The 18,864-nt window shown below is 46.2% G+C and overlaps 2 protein-coding genes across 2 annotated transcripts; both read left to right on the forward strand.

Moving 5' to 3' along the window:
- The first annotated feature begins 4,399 nt into the window (after window positions 1–4,399).
- LOC123108382 (uncharacterized) lies at window positions 4,400–5,007 on the forward strand. Its single transcript, XM_044530184.1, has one exon. It carries the CDS (start codon window positions 4,455–4,457, stop codon window positions 4,887–4,889), a length of 435 nt encoding a protein of 144 aa, XP_044386119.1. The 5' UTR covers window positions 4,400–4,454; the 3' UTR covers window positions 4,890–5,007.
- Window positions 5,008–11,859: 6,852 nt separating this feature from the next.
- LOC123108383 (uncharacterized) lies at window positions 11,860–12,626 on the forward strand. Its single transcript, XM_044530185.1, has one exon. It carries the CDS (start codon window positions 11,930–11,932, stop codon window positions 12,362–12,364), a length of 435 nt encoding a protein of 144 aa, XP_044386120.1. The 5' UTR covers window positions 11,860–11,929; the 3' UTR covers window positions 12,365–12,626.
- Window positions 12,627–18,864: the final 6,238 nt, after the last annotated feature.

An 18,864-nucleotide genomic window follows, 5' to 3' on the forward strand; every position in this document is an offset into this window, starting at 1 on the left:
CGCGTTCAGCCAGTTTCTTTTTTAAGTAGACATTTATGTAATAAACATCCGCGACTATTATGTAATATATGCCGAACTTTGCCGAACTTTGCTATATTTTTGCCTTTTCTGAACGCGCCTGGGGCGGGCGACTGGGGACCAACTCGTCCCCAGGCCGATTTTTTGCGCCAGCTCACCCTCAGGCGGCGATTTTAGGCGCCCCCTGGAGGGGGGGGGGGGCAACGGCTGGAGATGCTCTGAGCTGAGAGTTTTGTGCAAAATATGTTGAGTGTTTTCTGTAAGCCTTATGTTTTTGGGCCGTTCTCGGCTTATATGGAACTAAGTCGAGGGCCCTGCGGTTGTCGTGTGTTTCTTAGGACGTACTCGGCTAACACTGGCCACACTTGACCTATAGAAAAACACTAGTGCTGTCACCAAATAAGAAATCAGAAGAAAAAAATGAAGCACAGATCTTTACAAATATCCAACAGACAGAAAATTGACTGACCCAAATTTAAAAAGTTAGGACTATGATATTTGGCACATGTGTGCCATATAAGCAAAACTGCCACACCTCTACCTCTTTCACTTTAAAGTACAACACGATCCCCCTTTCTTCGACCCCACCTTCTCCCGAGCGACCTTGCAGGCTCGCCCGAGAAACCTGCTTCTCCCGCACATCTCGCGCGCCCACCCTCGAGAAAACTGCCACTTCTTCCGTCTACCACATGATAAAAAAATATTGCGCATGTGAGATTCGAAGCCACACCTTCTTGGCACCAAAGCGCTCCACCACAACAACCTCACCCTTAGGTATTTGTTGCTCAAACTAAAGAAACTAATCGTTTTGATCCCTTTTTTTACAGTTGTGTTACTATAAAAAAGTACAGAAACTTACCACGATTTTCCCTCAGGACAAAGTTATCATGGTATTCACATGCAAGTTACTAGGCCTGTGTGGCGTAATTACCATGCTATTTACATAGAACTTACCAGGTACTATGTTTCAACAACTACGCCCCTTTCCAATTTACCACTGTGTTCTAAGGTCTTCGGTGTGTAAAATACCATGATAGTTACACATAAGTTATCAGGGTATGTGTACATCAACCTCCTCCTTGGTCAAAGTTACCATGGGCGATTATACATGAGTTACCGGGTCTACAGTTCGTATATTATCATGGTACTTACACCTAAAAACCTGGGTGTCTTTCGGTAACTTTTTCCATAGGTCAAAAATTACCACCATGTTTTTGTGTAACTTATCATGCCTATAACGGGTCAAAGTGGGCCGTTTTTCTGGGTCAACCCACGAGCACATGTGCCTCCTCATGACACCAAACATTATGTGGCTTTTCTATGGCACATCATGTGTTGTGTTCATCTAAGAGGCCTCGCGAGGCGAGTGTATATTTTTAACAACTTGTTTTCTTTTGGTAAAAAGTTATCATCATGTTTATATTGTAAGTTATTGGTTATGCGGTGCTTATATTATCATGTTATTCACACAAAAATTATCGGGGATGTTTTGAAGAACTTTTCTCCGGGACAAAAGGTTATCATGGTGATTCTAGGTAACCTATCAAGCCCGCAGTGCTTAAAATATCATGATATCTACACAAAATTTATCAGGGATATGTTTCAGCAAAATTCCCCCCCCCCCCACGGGTCAAAAACTTATCATTTTTTTCGACAAAGGGTGAATTGTATTGGCTCAAAATGGAGCATCAAGAAGATACAAACACAATGAGCACACCCGGCCTCTGCATAGCTAGGATGCACACAGCCAACATCAACACATGCACATAAAAACACACCAACAAATAGCAAAGTCATACAAGACCAAAGCTATGCGTAGGTGAGAAAAAAAACCTGAAGCAATCAAATCCATAATCAGCAAAGTACATCAATGATCATATCCGCACCAACCATTTTATTACACCAAACGAACGATGAGATTCTTCAACAGCAACGCCTTCAGGAAGGGAGCGACGCTCAATAGCCGCCGTCATCGGATCCAACCACCTAAGGTCAGAATCTTGGTTTTCACCCTGGAGAAATAATCCGATCATATCCGAGCAATGCCTTCAACAAGGTAATGACGTAAAAACATCGCCATTGCTAGGCATGACCAACTCGGGTCACCTAGGCTTTCACCCTGGAGCTCGAGACCGGGTGCCTAGTAGCACCACCATCAAGTCACTCAAGTGTTGTCGCCACCACTTTTTCACGAGTCCAGCAGTTACATGTGCGATGTGTGACCTCCGCCGCTGCACCACCATCCCTCTGCGTCAAGCCGTTGTCCATAGTTTGCATCTCACCATGATGTCAACCACCGGATCTAGAAGTAGAAACCCTCATGAAGATCTCTCGATGACCAGCGCGATCCACATCGAGGCTGCCGCCGGACGAGATCTAGGCGTAGCAGCCACACCAGCAATGGCCCCCGCATCAAGCATGGAGTCGTATGAGCTGTGAAGGCTAGGGACGGCTGTCACAGGATCCAGCTGGGACGACCCCATTGCCGGCCTGACGGCCACCAACGGCCATGGAATCACCGCTAAGAGTCATCTCTGTCGCCGTCGATGAGAGCGTACGTGCTAGTCTCAAGCAAGCACATAGGCACCTTGATTGATTTCTTGACTAGTGACGCATGCACGTCTGGCCGATTGAAAATCTGGCTTTCACTTGCGACCATGGATGGATTTGATCTTTTTGGGTCCCCGTGTGCTCGGGAAGAACAGCCACAAGCAGGGACCCCGCCGCCACCGTCAGCCGCACTAGCTTTGCCGGCGGCGTCCTCCGGCGACGGCGGGAGGGAGAGGCAGGCCGGAGGAGAGGTAGGTTGGGCGGGGGACGGCGCCGCCGCCCGTGTGGCCCAGGACGAGCGACGCGGGGCCAGAGCATATTTTTTGGATCGGCTGTTATGTTTGAACAGCCTGAGGAACTCTAGTCAAAAACTTATCATGGTGTTTAGTTATCGCGGTGCATATGTTTTTATGCTATTTACACATAAAAATATCAGGGGAGGGAGGTATAGTACCGTGCTATTTACACAGAAGATACCGGAGTATCTTTAAAAAAAACTTCCCTATGGTCAAAGTTACCATGGTGTTTCTACCTCAGTTATCAGATATGCGCTACGTATATTACCATCTATTTACACATAAATTATCTGGTATCTTTTCATATTTTTCTTTCCCAATGGTTAAAATTACCACGATGTTTGTATCTAAATTATCAGGTCTATGGCGTGAATGTTATCATGCTATTTACAGAAATTACCCGGGGCCGGGGTTCAACAAATTTCTTCCCAATGATCAAAGTTACCATGATGCTTTTACCAAAGTTAGCACGCCTTCAATGCTTATGACCATGCTACTTACACATAATGTACCGCGTGGTATACAAAAGCGATCATGTTGGTGTGCGTCATTTATCGTGGTGGTGATGGAGAATTTACCATGGGAAAAATTTATGTGCCAGGTTTGATAGGTGAAACAAAAGTTTTTCAGTGCTAAAATATTAAAGGCAAAACATGTCAAAAACAATATTTTTCTTGGCTTGTTGGACAATGAATGTCATAGGTGAGATGGTTGGCTCCCTTCGTTGATTACCTGCAGACTAGAGATCAAAAACCAATTCAAGCATTATTTTTGCCCAAAAATCTGGAAGGCGCGAGATCGGGAGGACGTGTGGGAAAGCAAGGAGATCAGGAGGGTGATGCGTGTGGCAGCACGGTTGCCACTTACATATTTTGATTTAAAGATCTGACAAGTTTTTTGAGGGTAAAGATCTGACAAGTTACATGTATAGCAAAAGTGATGTTCATTGCAGTCAGCTCTTAGACGGGTATTTGAGCCAATTTGGAAAGGAGGATTGCTGATACATAATTAACGACAAACATGGCAGTTTATTGTTGCCTGCAAGACTTTTAGTAGTAGCAAAAATAAAAGTAATAACAACATAATTGCGCCAGCAATGATGTTCCAAATAGAGAGATAATCCCTCGGTCCCAAAATAAAATTTCTGCGATGAATCCAGTATGCATTTTCAATTGTGCTACATTGCATACCCATTCAATTCAGCGGCTGGCGGGGTGTGCTATGCCGTCGCAGCCCTTCTCCGGACTTGGTCAGAGAAGGCTGTGTGAGTATCACCATATCTCTTCGTCCTTCACCACTTACGCGCTCAGTAAAGCTCACATACGTTGACGAATTCAATCAAAAGACAAAAAAGTACGTAGGTCCAGACGAATTGGCATCCTACTCTAGAAATCAGCAACCCGTAGCTCTCAAAGCTGGCACACAGAAAATACTTACTCTGATAGACGGTGATCAACTGAAGCTTTCTCGCATCTACTAGCTATATATATCTTGGCATGGCATATCACATTCCATCATTCACGGTTAGCTAGCTCTCCCATTTCACAAGATCGTCAGCCCCGCGTTGCAGAAAATATAGCATCACTTGACATGGCATCCCAAGCCGTCGAGAGCCACCGTGCCGGCGCGGAGGTATTCCACGGCGACGACGCCATGTGCAAGAAGAAGTCGGTGGAGGTGCTGGAGGAGCTGGGCCTCCCGACGGGCCTGCTGCCCCTGGAGGACATGGAGGAGTTCGGGTACAACCGCGCGGCCGGCTTCATGTGGCTCGTGCAGAGGAAGAAGACGGAGCACACGTTCAAGAAGGTGAAGCAGACCGTGTCGTACGCCGGCGAGGTGACGGCCTTCGTCGAGCCGGGAAAGCTGAGGAAGATCACCGGCGTGAAGACCAAGGAGCTGTTTCTGTGGCTCAGCGTGGTGGAGGTGTATGTTGTTGAGGGCCTGGCCCCTGGCAAGGTCACCTTCAAGACCGGCACTGGTCTCTCCGACACCTTTGATGCAGCTGCTTTTGCCCTTGGAGAATGAGTAGTAATTCTTGTGCTATTTGTAGTTGCACAAGTTTGTTTGTGCCAGATATATATAAACCCTTGCGATGCTTGTAAGTTGTCCTTATTGTTCCTTGCCTGAATGAATAAAAGTGTCCGGTTCCTGTCTCCAACTGTACCTGTACTGTGGACCGAACCAAGGAGAATAATTCAGCACTGCGAGACCAAAGGCAAAACCTATTCCCGGCGAACAAATACACGCCCCGCGGAGCTCTTTGTGCCGGCCAACTATGGGGCCGCTGATTTTATTTTCATTTCAGAATTCTTTTCCTTTTCGGGTTTCTGCCAGCTCATTTCAATTCCATTTTCTTGTTTTTTTTTCTATTCAATTATTTCCTATTTCTTTTTTATATTGATTATATTTTGTAAAATAATACACGGTGAACATTTTTACAACAAACCACGTACATTTTTTAATAACGGGCGAACAAGCATTGCAGGAAACATTTTTTTCCGCTACAAAATGACAAACATTTTTAGTTGTGTATCAAACTTTTTTCAACATGATCAGGAGATATGCTAGGAAAGAATTAAAAAAAATCTTAACATCCCTAATGTACATGTGATATTACATATATTCAACAGGAGGCACGAACAACCAGTCTGGGAGAGTAAAAATGTTGTTTTTTGCATGGTCTATCGGCTGGAACTTTTGTGATCTGGCACATGTAAAAACTATGAACATTTATCTTTTTTTGGAACTTTGTGATCTGGCACTTGTAAAAACTATGAACATTTATCTCTTTTTGGCTGTGCTCGAGCCCTATGAACATCGTACTTTAGTTTGCTTATATTGCTATGCATTTGAAATGAAGGAGGGCGGCCTCAGTGGACATTTAGGGGATCCAATTAGATGGACGACTACCATATCCGTGTCCACGAAGGATGGTGTTGGAGATGCCCTAACACCGCCGAAGAAGATAGAAAAATAAAAAAGAACAAGGCACAGTACGTGCTTTTTTCGTACAATTCAGAATGGACCAGGTTCAACTACCAGAGAGATGACGGAATAAAAACAAATAAAAGCGTCATGGTGCGAAATGTGCGGGGATTAAATACTAAACCACCTATAGAGCTCATAATCCATCTCATACAAGCTTTCAGAAAGTATGTGCCTTTGAGGAAAGACTTAACGATGCCGAACTCTTAATCTTCACCATTACATTTGTGTCAAACCAGCGTGGCAACTGGCAACGTTGGTCCACGGCTACCGACCTGCTCTAGACACATCGTCGCTTTGTTGAGCCGAGCTCAACCTCTTCGAATCATCATCTCGACGAGTCGAACAAGAGTTCGGCATCACAAAGGATAAATCGTCACCAACATCGTCGCCCCACGGATTATACGGAGCGGTCAGACCAGCATCGCTGCATGATCACTTCATCAAACCGGTATTGACCGCGTCACAAGTTACGACCCGCGTCGGCATGGCCGCACTGTTGTTTCTATAAGTCGATGCCCATCGCGCCAAACTGCTTCAACACCTCGACCGGCATGTCAGCTGCAACATCTCCTTACCGACCTACTCCGTCACCTCGGCTGGACCGGAGGCTTCGTCATCTCTTCATCAACCTACTCTGGTGAGTCCGGCATCACCAGCCGACCAACTTCATCACCTCAGCTGTACTAGGGGCTTTTGCCTCACAATATCGACCATGTTGCGTCGCCACTTTGTCAAGCCGAGCACTCCGCTTGATCACCTCGAGCTTGGGGGCGGGTACCTCGGCCAGGCCGAGGACTACTTCTTCGTCCCGCCACAAGTCTGGACCTCTTCATCAACGATTAAAGTTCGATGGATGTTTCTTTATTTGTTCTGGTCTTCCACGATCATCGCGGTCCAGATTTTATTTTTCTTAGCTATTTGTTTAGCACATAAATTAATATACAAAGAATATTTTATGTTCTTTTGTACTGCACTAATTTTGCAGAGCGGCGGCGGCCGTGTGTGTCGTCCGGTTACACATTGGATCTGAGGTCCGCTATGACGGACTAGCAACAGACGCGACTTGTGAGGACGTGTTGTGCATCATGGGAGATCCTGAACGGCTGTGTCCCAGCCGAGCACACGCACGCAATATCAAGCTAAGGCACATGCTATTAATCATACTAATTTTTGCTTGCATGAGTTTATTTTTTTCGAGGAATATTACTCTGGTTTTACATATGACTGTCAAATGGTGGCTGCATTAACGATGATTGCGTGACGGTTCAGTCAGTTCCCCGTCCGCAATTCGGCAAACGCTGCATCGGGGACTCGGACCACCTTGCGAGCTCAGGCTTTGTCATGCCGACGCCCCGCATCGACATGGCTTCGACGCCAGACCACATCTCTTTAAAAAAATATTTTGCGCCTACGTCGTCGCCCCAATCGGCATAAATCGGCTCGCGTGATTACCTTGTTGGTCGAATTGCCATACCGGCATGTTCGGTTTCCTTGGTGACTTCGGCATCACTGAAAGATCTCTACCTCATCGAGTGTTCGGCACACGGGCCATATTTCTTTATTACTCACTTTGCATAAATTATTAATTATGCAATGAATTTTTTAATTTATTATTATTACTATTATCTCCGACTTGCACTACTTTCTGTTCACATGTAAATGATTCAGGTTGGGCAGCAATGTCACATCGGCGTACCGACATACCACGCCACCTCGGCTGGACCGGGGACTTCGGCGTCATTCTACCGGCCTACTCCGTCGCCTCGGTCAGACTGGGGGTTCCACCCCGCCACATTGGCTGCGCTATGTCGCCATTTCAGAGTGCCGAGCTCTTCGCTCCGCCACCTCAGGATCGGCTTGGGGGCTGGGACCTCGTCCCACCGTAAGTTCCAGCCACGCATCGACACCGAGCACATTAACCAGCTATGTCGCTTCCATGCTCAATTTTTTTTAATTCTTGTTCGGTTCAACCAAACATTATATTTGTGTTAAAAATTTAATTTGTCAACAAACGTTGTTTGTTAAAAACACTTCCTTTCCCATGTTAAACTGGGGGCTCTTAAATTTATATGAGCTGTTTTATAATAAGTGTTCTTCTTCTAAGTTGTTGGAAAGTCTTTTTCTGTCACTCCTTTTTCGACGTGAGTATGTGGTCAATAGCCGGGGAGCCTAGTTTCTCTCTCAAAGCCGCTCGAGTTTAGTTTGCTAAACTGGCCTAACGAGAAATACTCCGCCTTTGGGATAGGAGGGTGCAGCCGTAGGCTGGCCCGCTTGAAGTCTTGACATCGGATGTGTCATATTAATGCACGACAGAAGCACAAAAATAAGACTAATTTTCGGATTTGCACCAAATGACTTGATTTAGTTCGGGCGCAAAGTTTTTACTGAAGTTTTTTGTTTTCCAAGCCTATGGCACTTTTAAACAATTTGTGTGTTTCCAGCATAAGTCCCGCAGTGCAACGCCGGTCACCTTTAGAGATTCAGCAAATGCATTCTCGGATATTGCTATATATGCATCGGTTTTGAATTGTGTCTTTGGTCAATAGTTGGGTTGCCCGGTTTCTGTGCTTGCCTCCTACATTTCGCTTTGTTCGGCTAGGTGTGCAAAGGGAGAACCACTGCGATTGTGCTTCCAGTTCGAATGGTTAAGCACCTCAGTAGAGAAAGCCGAAAACTGACTGTCACAATTAACGTAAACTGGTCAGCGGTCCGATGACGGTGTCAAAATATAGATCGATACCGATTACTCCGTGTTAAATGATGAGCCTTTCATAACATTGACCGAAGTGTTAATGGCTAGACTTCGGTCGGTGCCGAACACTAACTGGGAGGTTGTAGCTAGCTTCCCCAGTTTAAAGCTCCTATGACTAAGTGAAAGTTATAAAGCACACATATCTGATTGTCTTGTTTCCGCTAACACAACCACCTCCGGGCACCGAGACGTCGGCTAAGGGTTGTCTTATTACTGCGGAAACACCCTGCGTAGTATCTACAAAGGGGTAGAAGCCGACGATGGGCTACTTTCGACTGATAAACGGTCGCAACAGAGTCAAAATTTATATATATCATCAGTGTTTGTATTCAGTATAGAAGTGCTGCCTTTCGTAATTATTGTTATAAAGCCATAAATATGCATCAAATTTGACTTAAGATTTTGGTCAAGCTAGGTTGTCTGGCTACTGTGTTTAACCCTACGTTCTCGATTGTTCAGTAGAGGATAAAGGGAGCACCTCTGTGATTGTTACTACCGGGTCATCCGGATTAGTATCTCAGACTGGGTGAAGCTGAAAGCTAGCTATCTCAAGAATATAATTGGTCGGCAAAGATGAAAGCGAAAATTCTGGTTCATCATGGACCACGGAGTTCGGGAACTTTCCCCTAACTAAATCCACAATATTTTCCTCCTGCATTGACCGGAGATGAGGTTTCATGATCATTGTCAGCATGAGTATCCAAAGAAAAGAACCGATAGAGGAACTATTTTCTTTGGAGGATGTTTCTTACATAGTAATATAACATATCTCTATGCATACCTTTGTTTATAAAACCGTCTGGCCGGATTGCCTCGTTTTCCATAAAACTTTGCCCTCATAAAGGCTTTATAAAGTGGGACAAACACTCCTCGACTACTGGGTGAGGAGGTTGAAGCCGACGGTCGGTCAACAAAGTTTTGTACAATGCGGATCTGAGCTTTAATGATGTAAAGTACTTAGGTACATAGAATCATTACACATAAATTGCGAGCAAAAGTCAAATAATTGTAGCTATTTTTTCAAAGAGTCAAGGGCACAATCTCACTGAGACAACCGAGCAGCTGACACAACGCTCTCATAATTCCCTATTGGCATTGATTTCCTATCTATTAAGCCCCTTGAGGCCGACCTTGGCGAGGCAAGCTTTCGTTAGCTCTAGCTCCTTTAAGAGATATTTATTCTCTTTCCGAGAAGTTCGTGTTAAACACAACAAAATTTCTGTCAAACGGATATTGATCCTTAATTCGGCCACCCCGTGCCCACATTAAGACTCGGGGGCTACTGGGCTTCGCGCTTATCATGTACAAATATTAAAGGGGCACATCGATCTCCTGATCTGGTGTTGCCACCCGACCAGTGGCTCGGAGGCTACTGCATTGCCTATTCAATGCAGAAAATTCATAATGCCAAGTGTTCGGCTTGACCGAGCTATGGGAAAACACGTCTTCGGGCAACAATAGATACCATTTGGACCTATCCGGCATCAAGCTAATATATTACTGCAACTTATCAAGGCCCTCTCTCAAGGACCCGTCTGTCGGTCACTATTTCCTGCAATATATTACACCGTGTTTCAATTCCTATGTATGCTGCTGAGCTAGGAGTTGATCCTCAGGCCGATTTCGCAAATCGACCTGAGTCTCAGGGGCTAATGGGATCAGCGGTTTCATGTTTTCCTTCAGGTGCATCTCGGGTTTTAGACCGACACACACCTTGAGGGCCACTGGTTATATATCTCGGCAGAGAATAAATTGCATCAATCAAGAAAAATATATCCACAAAAAATCAGCCCATACCCGAGGTAGTGCACCACCTCGGATGCAGTTCGGCATAAAGCTCGGATACAAGTAGTTGGCTCCATAAAGGGCATTTCCAGCATTAAGCTCAACTGAACTCCTTTAGAGTTTTTCACATACCAAGGTAATCAATGACGCCTCGGATACAGTCCGGCATTGGCACTCGAATGCGAGAGGACACCTCAGATGCAGTTCGGTGTTGGATTTCGGCTGCAAAAATATACCTTGGATGCAGACCGGCGTTGGAGTTCGTCTGCAAAGATATACCTCGGATGCAATCTGGCGTTGGATTTCGGATGCAAGAGGGCACTGTCGCACGAGAAACACTTTAAACCCGAGGTGTGGTTTAAAAATAACAAGGCATTGATAAAGGCCGAAGACTTAAAGGCCTCCTCGGATGCCCGACGTGTAAACTCTTCAGATTTAGCTCGGCAATCCTCAAGATCGAAGATGGAAAGATTTGTTGAACCAGTTTTCAAGGCCGACGACCGGAGATGAAGAAAAGTTTGGAAGAACCCACGTCGTCCCGATCTCGCGGTTGGCTGGAACCGCACAGAGTTTCACCATGAAGACGTATGTCGCCGCCAGTACTCCGGCGGAGATCTTCCATCCCTTCACCGGAGCCCTCATCTCGCCGCCGACCATCCATGTGAAGAATCGACGAGTGATCTGGGTCGGATCCAGATCCGTGGCCGCCGCCATGCCCACCATTGCCAGCATCACCAGCCATGGAGTCGTTGGTTGTCGTCGCACGGCCAGCCATGTGAGATCTTGTGGGTGAATCCAACAACCCCCTCTAAACGGGTATTTGATCCAACTTAAGGGGAGGATTGAAAATACACCATCCGTCCCAAATTACTTATCGTAAAAATGGATCGAAATGGATGTATCTAAAACTAAAAATACGTCTAGATATATCCATTTATTAGACAAGTAATTCGTGGCAGAGTTAGTACATAATTAACAACAAACATGGCAGTTCATTGTTGTCTGCAAGACTTCTGGAAAAATAAAAGTAAAAACGACATAATTGCGCCAGCAATGATGTTCCAAATAGAGATATAATCCCTCAATCCTAAAATAATTTTTCTGCGATGAATCCAGCATACATTTTCAATTGTGCTACATTGCATACCCATTCAATTCAGCGGCTGGCGGGCTGTGCTATGCCGTCGCGACCCTTTCTGGACTTGGTCACAGAAGGCTGTGTGAGTATCACCATAATCTTCCTTCTTCACCACTTAAGCGCTCAAATAAAAGCTCACATCTATTGACGAGTTCAAAAGACAAAAATAGTAGGTCCAAACATATTGACATTCCACTCTAGAAACCACCAACCTGTAGCTCTCAAGCAGAAAACACTCTTATAGACGGTGATCAATATTGAAGCTTTCTCGCATCTCCTACTACATAGCTAGCTATATATAGGTTGGCCTGGCATATCAGACTCCATCATTCACGGCTAGCTAGCTCTCCCATTTCACAAGATCGTCAAGACCGCGTGGTAGAAAATACAGCCTCACCTGACATGGCATCCCAAGCCGTCGAGACCCATCGTGCCGGCGCGGAGGTATTCCGCGGCGACGGCGCCATCTGCAAGAAGAACTGCGTGGAGGTGCTGGAGGAGCTGGGCCTCCCGACGGGCCTGCTGCCCCTGGAGGACATGGAGGAGTTTGGGTACAACCGCGCGGCTGGCTTCATGTGGCTGGTGCAGAGGAAGAAGACGGAGCACACGTTCAAGAAGGTGAAGCAGACCGTGTCGTACGCCGGCGAGGTGACGGCCTTCGTCGAGCCGGGGAAGCTGAGGAAGATCGCCGGCGTGAAGACCAAGGAGCTGTTCCTGTGGCTCAGCGTGGTGGAGGTGTATGTTGAGAGCGTGACGGCCCCTGGTAAGGTCACCTTCAAGACCGGCACTGGTCTCTCCGACACCTTTGATGCAGCTGCTTTTGCCCTTGGAGAATGAGTAACTGTGTTGTGATATACTCCTATCGTTCGAAAATACTTGTCATTAAAATGGATAAAAAAAATGTATCTAGAACTAAAATACATCTAGATACATCCCTTTTTCTTCATTTTGATGACAAGTATTTTCGGACGGAGGGAGTAGTTGCACAAGTTTGTGCCAGTACTGCCATACTTATAAACGCTACCGATGCTTGTAAGCTGTCCGTCTTGTTCCCTAAATGAATAAAAGTGTCCAGTTCGTGCGAGGGGCGGACCCAGGATGAAAACTGAGAGGGGGCAAAGATGTATATGGATTTTTTTTGGGAGATGGTGTAAGAACTAATGGCTAAATCATTTATAAAAACTAACGACACAACTACACAAGCATACATATAGTGCCTAAGAAGAATAAAATATCATATATTTCCTTATAATATAATTTCATTACACATAATTACGATAAGCTCATCGCCAAAGTAAAAGTAAACTAATCATGACATGGTAAATTGAGAAATATCAATATGCCATTTTTTAGTCTTAAATACAATTTATGGCATGCAATTCGTAAGAAGAAAACATGTTAAATTTAGTGAGAAAAAATCTTGAGCGCATCACCTCATTCTGTTTCGTCCCACTCACGATTTTCTCCATGGATTTGTTTAATTATCACCTCATTAGGTATAATATCCAAAATTTTCTTTTCTACAAAGCAAAGGAAATATGTAGTTCTCTTTCTTTTAGATGGATTCATAGAAAGTTAGTTCAAATCAACAAAATTCATGGGTGTTGCCAGCTGTAGATTTTGCAAAGAAAAAAATCTCTTCATTTACCTCCCCCTATCAATGGTGTTTTGGTCGACCGGCGTCGACATAGTTGTTTTTCCTTATTTTCTCTTCATTTTTCTCATTTAGTTTTTGACCTAGTTTCCCTTTTGATAATACACACCGCCATGTCTTTTTTTTCTTTACCCGGTCTATATGAAATCGCAGAAGCACCTTGCTTGAATCGTCAAAAAGTACTAGTAAATGTGCACGTGCAACGCACGTCTCAATTAATATTACAATCATATATAAAAAAAGCACATCGTTTGGTACAATTAGTACCCTCAACCTAAACATATGCTACTACCATACATCCATTTTAAATTATGTATATAATTAAGAGCCATTTATATGCCCAAATATTTTATTAGAAACCGTATTGATCAGTTTTAGATTTTACGTATACACCTAAATTAAGCAAGTATTCAGATATGACATTCATTTCCAAAGCAACGCCTAAATTAAGCAAATATTCAGATATGACATTCATTTCCAAAGCAACACCAGAAGAATTCTTAACTCTCAAGATTGAAGGCTCTGCTGTATTTTCAGGTATGTGCCTGCAAACTTGTTTAGTCAGTAATGCACAATATATGTACTTCTATTGTAGAATAATTCATTGGAGGGTACACCTGTACACTTGTTTAGTCACATTATTATTATCGACGATTACTAACTTCTCTAACTTCTTCTCCATTTCTCATTAGAACATGACACATATGCTGGAGCAGAGAAGGAAATCCAGATGGTTACCAAACCGGAGGGAACACGAAAAAGATTAAGGAGGCTCGGACGAAACCGAGTCGGCACCCTCCGCATAAACTCAATGCTAAGGGCAAATATTTGATATATCTACATGGACTAACTTTGTATTTTACATGATCATTTCCGTGGGGAACCCCCCTCCTCGCTCGGAGGCTACACCCAGCGGGCGCGCTTGCACGCCCCCGCCGGAAGCAAGCCGAGCCGGCTGCGGTCCGCAGCTGGCCGTCATCGACATCTTCTACATCAACAGCTGCTAAAAAACCTCCGCCCAACTTCACCAAGTTGCCCGGAGGCTCGGGGGCTACTGTCGGGGTAATTGACTACGGGTACGCCGAAGACTGCGAGACGATATTTCAAGACATCGGGGCTAGCAAAGCCCCTCAGTCCGACTGCTCAGGCCGCCGCGTCCCCTGTCCGACTGCCTGGGCCGACTCTCCACCTGGCCTACTCCTCTGGCCGGCTGCTCCAACCGGCCTGTTGTGCAGAGTCGGCCGCTGCATCGACCCGACATCGAGCCGACACCAACGAGACGACTATACCCGATCACTGTTCACGTGTCACCCCACCATCATGTATAGTGTCACTTGTCCCCTGGCACTATTTATGAAGTGACCCAGGGGACAAGCATAACACCCCACCATGCCACTAGCTAGCTAGCTACCTTGCCTACATAGCTTACTTCCTAAGCTAGCTATCCATCCATCCATCCACATGCTCACACGCATGCATACATGCCTACAGGCACACACCCATTTAGGCAGCCCCATGCCATTAGGGCACTAGAGCTTGCATGCTCATCTGGCCACCCGCATATATACGAGATCAGGTGCCCATAGCCCTGATCTCAGATACAGCTCCAGGAGCACTCTGTATCAGATACACCACATATATTTAGACATGCAGGAATAGGGGTATTATCTCTCCGGAGAGCCCCGAACCTGGGCAAACCCCCGCGTGCTATACGCATACCCGTCCCCGGATATTCCGGCAGCAGTGTTGCCCTCACACGAAGCCATCTTGTAGCATCTGTCGTCTTGCACCCCCTGTGAGAATACCACGACAACCAACTAACATATCATGATTTTTCTACCAACAAATGATATGATCAACTGAACGACATACCAATGAAGTCGGCCACATTGTAGCCATCGCTGAACCTTCCGAAACCCCAGATTCTTGGCTGCGGTGGATGTGTTTGTATCGGTTGGTTCGGTGATATTGCTTTATATATAAAGTGGGGAAACCCAACGCTTTTACCCGGCGCGTCGGTCGAAACTTAGGCCGGCCACGCGGGCATCACGCGATCTGCACGGATCTGACGTCAGCCCCTGCTTCCTTCACAAAATTTTATTTCCCCTCCTCTCGTTGTGGTCCTGCGCAGCTTACCTCCCCCAACCTTGTCTTCTTGTTCTCCCAGCCCCTGATTCCTTGGCGAAATTTCCTTTCTCATCCCCTCCATTCCTTTTTCTTCTCTGGCGAGGCAGGCTGCGAGGCCCGGCCATGGGGATGCTACTCTTGTTGCTTGGATTGCTTCGCCGGCCAGCTAAGGAGGGGAGGCGCTGCTGCAGGGGGGAGACAGAGGGGGACGGCGACACTGCCGCCAGGGATGGTGAACTTTGGCGACGACCATGGGGGATGTGGTGCTGCAACCAGCAACAGGTTTTGCTGGAACCAACCGCCAACAATGTTGGTGTTGGGGAACGTAGTAATTTCAAAAAAATTGCTACGCACACGCAAGATCATGGTGATGCATAGCAACGAGAGGGGAGAGTGTTGTCCACGTACCGTCGTAGACTAAAAGCGGAAGCGTTAGCACAACGCGGTTGATGTAGTCGTACGTCTTCACGATCCGACCGATCAAGTACCGAACGAACGGTACCTCCTAGGTCAGCACACGTTCAGCCCGATGACGTCCCTCGAACTCCGATCCAGCCGAGTGTTGAGGGAGAGTTTCGTCGGCACGACGGCGTGGTGACGATGTTGATGTTCTACCGACGCAGGGCTTCGCCTAAGCACCGCTATAGTATTATCGAGGTGGACTATGTTGGAGGGGGCACCGCACACGGCTAAGAGATCCAAGGGATCAATTGTTGTCTCTATGGGGTGCCCCCTGCCCACGTATATAAAGGAGCAAGGGGGGAGGCGGTCGGCCTAGGAGGAGGGCGCGCCAAGGGGGGAGTCCTACTCCCACCGGGAGTAGGACTCCTCCTTCCCTTGTTGGAGTAGGAGAGAAGGAAAGAGGGGGAGAGGAACAAGGAAAAGGGGGCTGCACCCTTGTCCAATTCGAACCAGAGGGGGGGCGCCTCCTTCCTTTTGGCCTCTCACCTCTATTCCCATATGGCCCAATAAGGCCCATATACTCCCCGGCGAATTCCCGTAACTCTCCGGTACTCCGAAAAATACCCAAATCACTCGGAACCTTTCCGATGTCCGAATATAGACGTCCAATATATCGATCTTTATGTCTCGACCATTTTGAGACTCCTCTTCATGTCCTCGATCTCATCCGGGACTCTGAACTCCTTCGGTACATCAAAACTCAAAAACTCATAATATAACTGTCATCGAAACCTTAAGCGTGCGGACCCTACGGGTTCGAGAACAATGTAGACATGACCGAGACACGTCTCCGGTCAATAACCAATAGCGGAACCTGGATGCTCATATTGGCTCCTACATATTCTACGAAGATCTTTTATCGGTCAGACCGCATAACAACATACGTTGTTCCCTTTGTCATCGGTATGTTACTTGCTCGAGATTCGATCGTCGGTATCTCAATACCTAGTTCAATCTCGTTACCGGCAAGTCTCTTTACTCGTTCCGTAATACATCATCTCACAACTAACTCATTAGTTGCAATGCTTGCAAGGCGTATGTGATGTGCATTACCGAGAGGGCCCAGAGATACCTCTCCGACAGTCGGAGTGACAAATCCTAATCTCGAAATACGCCGACCCAACATGTGCCTTTGGAGACACCTGTAGAGCACCTTTATAATCACCCAGTTACGTTGTGACGTTTGGTAGCACACAAAGTGTTCCTCCAGTAAACGGGAGTTGCATAATCTCATAGTCATAGGAACATGTATAAGTCATGAAGAAAGCAATGGCAACAAACTAAACGATCAAGTTCTATGCTAATGAAATGGGTCTAGTCAATCACATCATTCTGTAATGATGTGACCCCGTTAATGAAATGACAAACAGAGTGTCACTAGTATGCCTCTACTTGACTAGCTCGTTAATCGAAGATGGTTAGGTTTCCTAACCATGAACAAAAGAGTTATTATTTGATTAACGGGATCACATCATTAGAAGAATGATTTGATTGACATGACCCATTCCATTAGCTTAGCACCCGATCATTTAGTATGTTGCTATTGCTTTCTTCATGACTTATACATGTTCCTATGACTATGAGATTATGCAACTCCCGTTTGCCGGAGGAACACTTTGTGTGCTACCAAACGTCACAACGTAACTGGGTGATTATAAAGGATCTCTACAGGTGTCTCCAAAGGTACATTTGGGTTGGCGTATTTCGAGATTAGGATTTGTCACTCTGATTGTCGGAGAGGTATCTCTGGTCCCTCTTGGTAATGCACATCACATAAGCCTTGCAAGCATTGCAACTAATGAGTTAGTTGTGAGATGATGTATTACGGAACGAGTAAAGAGACTTGCCGGTAACGAGATTGAACTAGGTATTAAGATACCGACGATCGAATCTCGGGCAAGTAACATACCGATGACAAAGGGAACAACGTATGTTGTTATGCGGTCTGACCGATAAAGATCTTCGTAGAATATGTGGGAGCCAATATGAGCATCCAGGTTCCGCTATTGGTTATTGACTGGAGACATGTCTCGGTCATGTCTACATTGTTCTCGAACCCGTAGGGTCCGCACGCTTAAGGTTTCGATGACAGTTATATTATGAGTTTATGAGTTTTGATGTACCGAAGGAGTTCGGAGTCCCGGATGAGATCGGGGACATGACGAGGAGTCTCGAAATGGTCGAGACATAAAGATCGATATATTGGACGACTATATTCGGACATCGGAAAGGTTCCGAGTGATTCGGGTATTTTCGGAGATACCGGGGAGTTACGGGAATACGGGGAAGAAGCAATGGGCCTTAATGGGCCTCAGTGGGAAGGACCAGGAGGTGCACGCGCCCCTCCCAAGCCGAGTCTGAATTGGAAAAGGGGTTTGGGGCGCGGCCCCTCTCTCCCTTCCTTCCCCTCTTCCCCCCTTTCCCCCCTTCTCCTAGTTGGACTAGGAAAGGAGGAAACCTACTCCAACTAGGAGTAGGAATCCTACTCCCTGGCGCGCCCCTCCTAGGGTCGGCCTCCTCCCCCTTGCTCCTTTATATACGGGGGCAGAGGGGCACCTCTAGACACACAAGTTGATCCACGTGATCATATTCTTAGCCGTGTGCGGTGCCCTCTTCCACCATAATCCTCGATAATATTGTAGCAGTGCTTAGGCGAAGCCCTGCGATGATAGTACATCAAGATCGTCACCACGCCGTCGTGCTGACGGAACTCTACCCTGACACTTTGGTGGATCGGAGTCCGGGGATCGTCATCAAGCTGAACGTGTGCTAAAACTCGGAGGTGCCATAGTTTTGGTGCTTGATCGGTCAGGCCGTGAAGACGTACGACTACATCAACCGCGTTGTGCTAACGCTTCCACTGTCGGTCTACAAGGGTACGTAGATCACACTCTCCCCTCTCGTTGCTATGCATCACCATGATCTTATGTGTGCGTAGGAAAATTTTGAAATTACTACGTTCCCCAACAGTGGTATCAGAGCCAGGTTTTATGCGTTGATGCTGTGCACGAGTAGAACACAAGTGAGTTGTGGGCGATATAAGTCATACTGCTTACCAGCATGTCATAATTTGGTTCAGCGGTATTGTTGGATG

Source organism: Triticum aestivum, chromosome 5A, assembly GCF_018294505.1.
Source record: "Triticum aestivum cultivar Chinese Spring chromosome 5A, IWGSC CS RefSeq v2.1, whole genome shotgun sequence".
Classification (NCBI taxonomy): domain Eukaryota; kingdom Viridiplantae; phylum Streptophyta; class Magnoliopsida; order Poales; family Poaceae; genus Triticum; species Triticum aestivum.

Excerpts from the sequence above, each read along its gene's own strand:
- LOC123108383 (XM_044530185.1), top strand. The coding sequence starts at position 11,930 with ATGGCATCCCAAGCCGTCGAGACCCATCGTGCCGGCGCGGAGGTATTC.
- LOC123108382 (XM_044530184.1), top strand. The coding sequence starts at position 4,455 with ATGGCATCCCAAGCCGTCGAGAGCCACCGTGCCGGCGCGGAGGTATTC.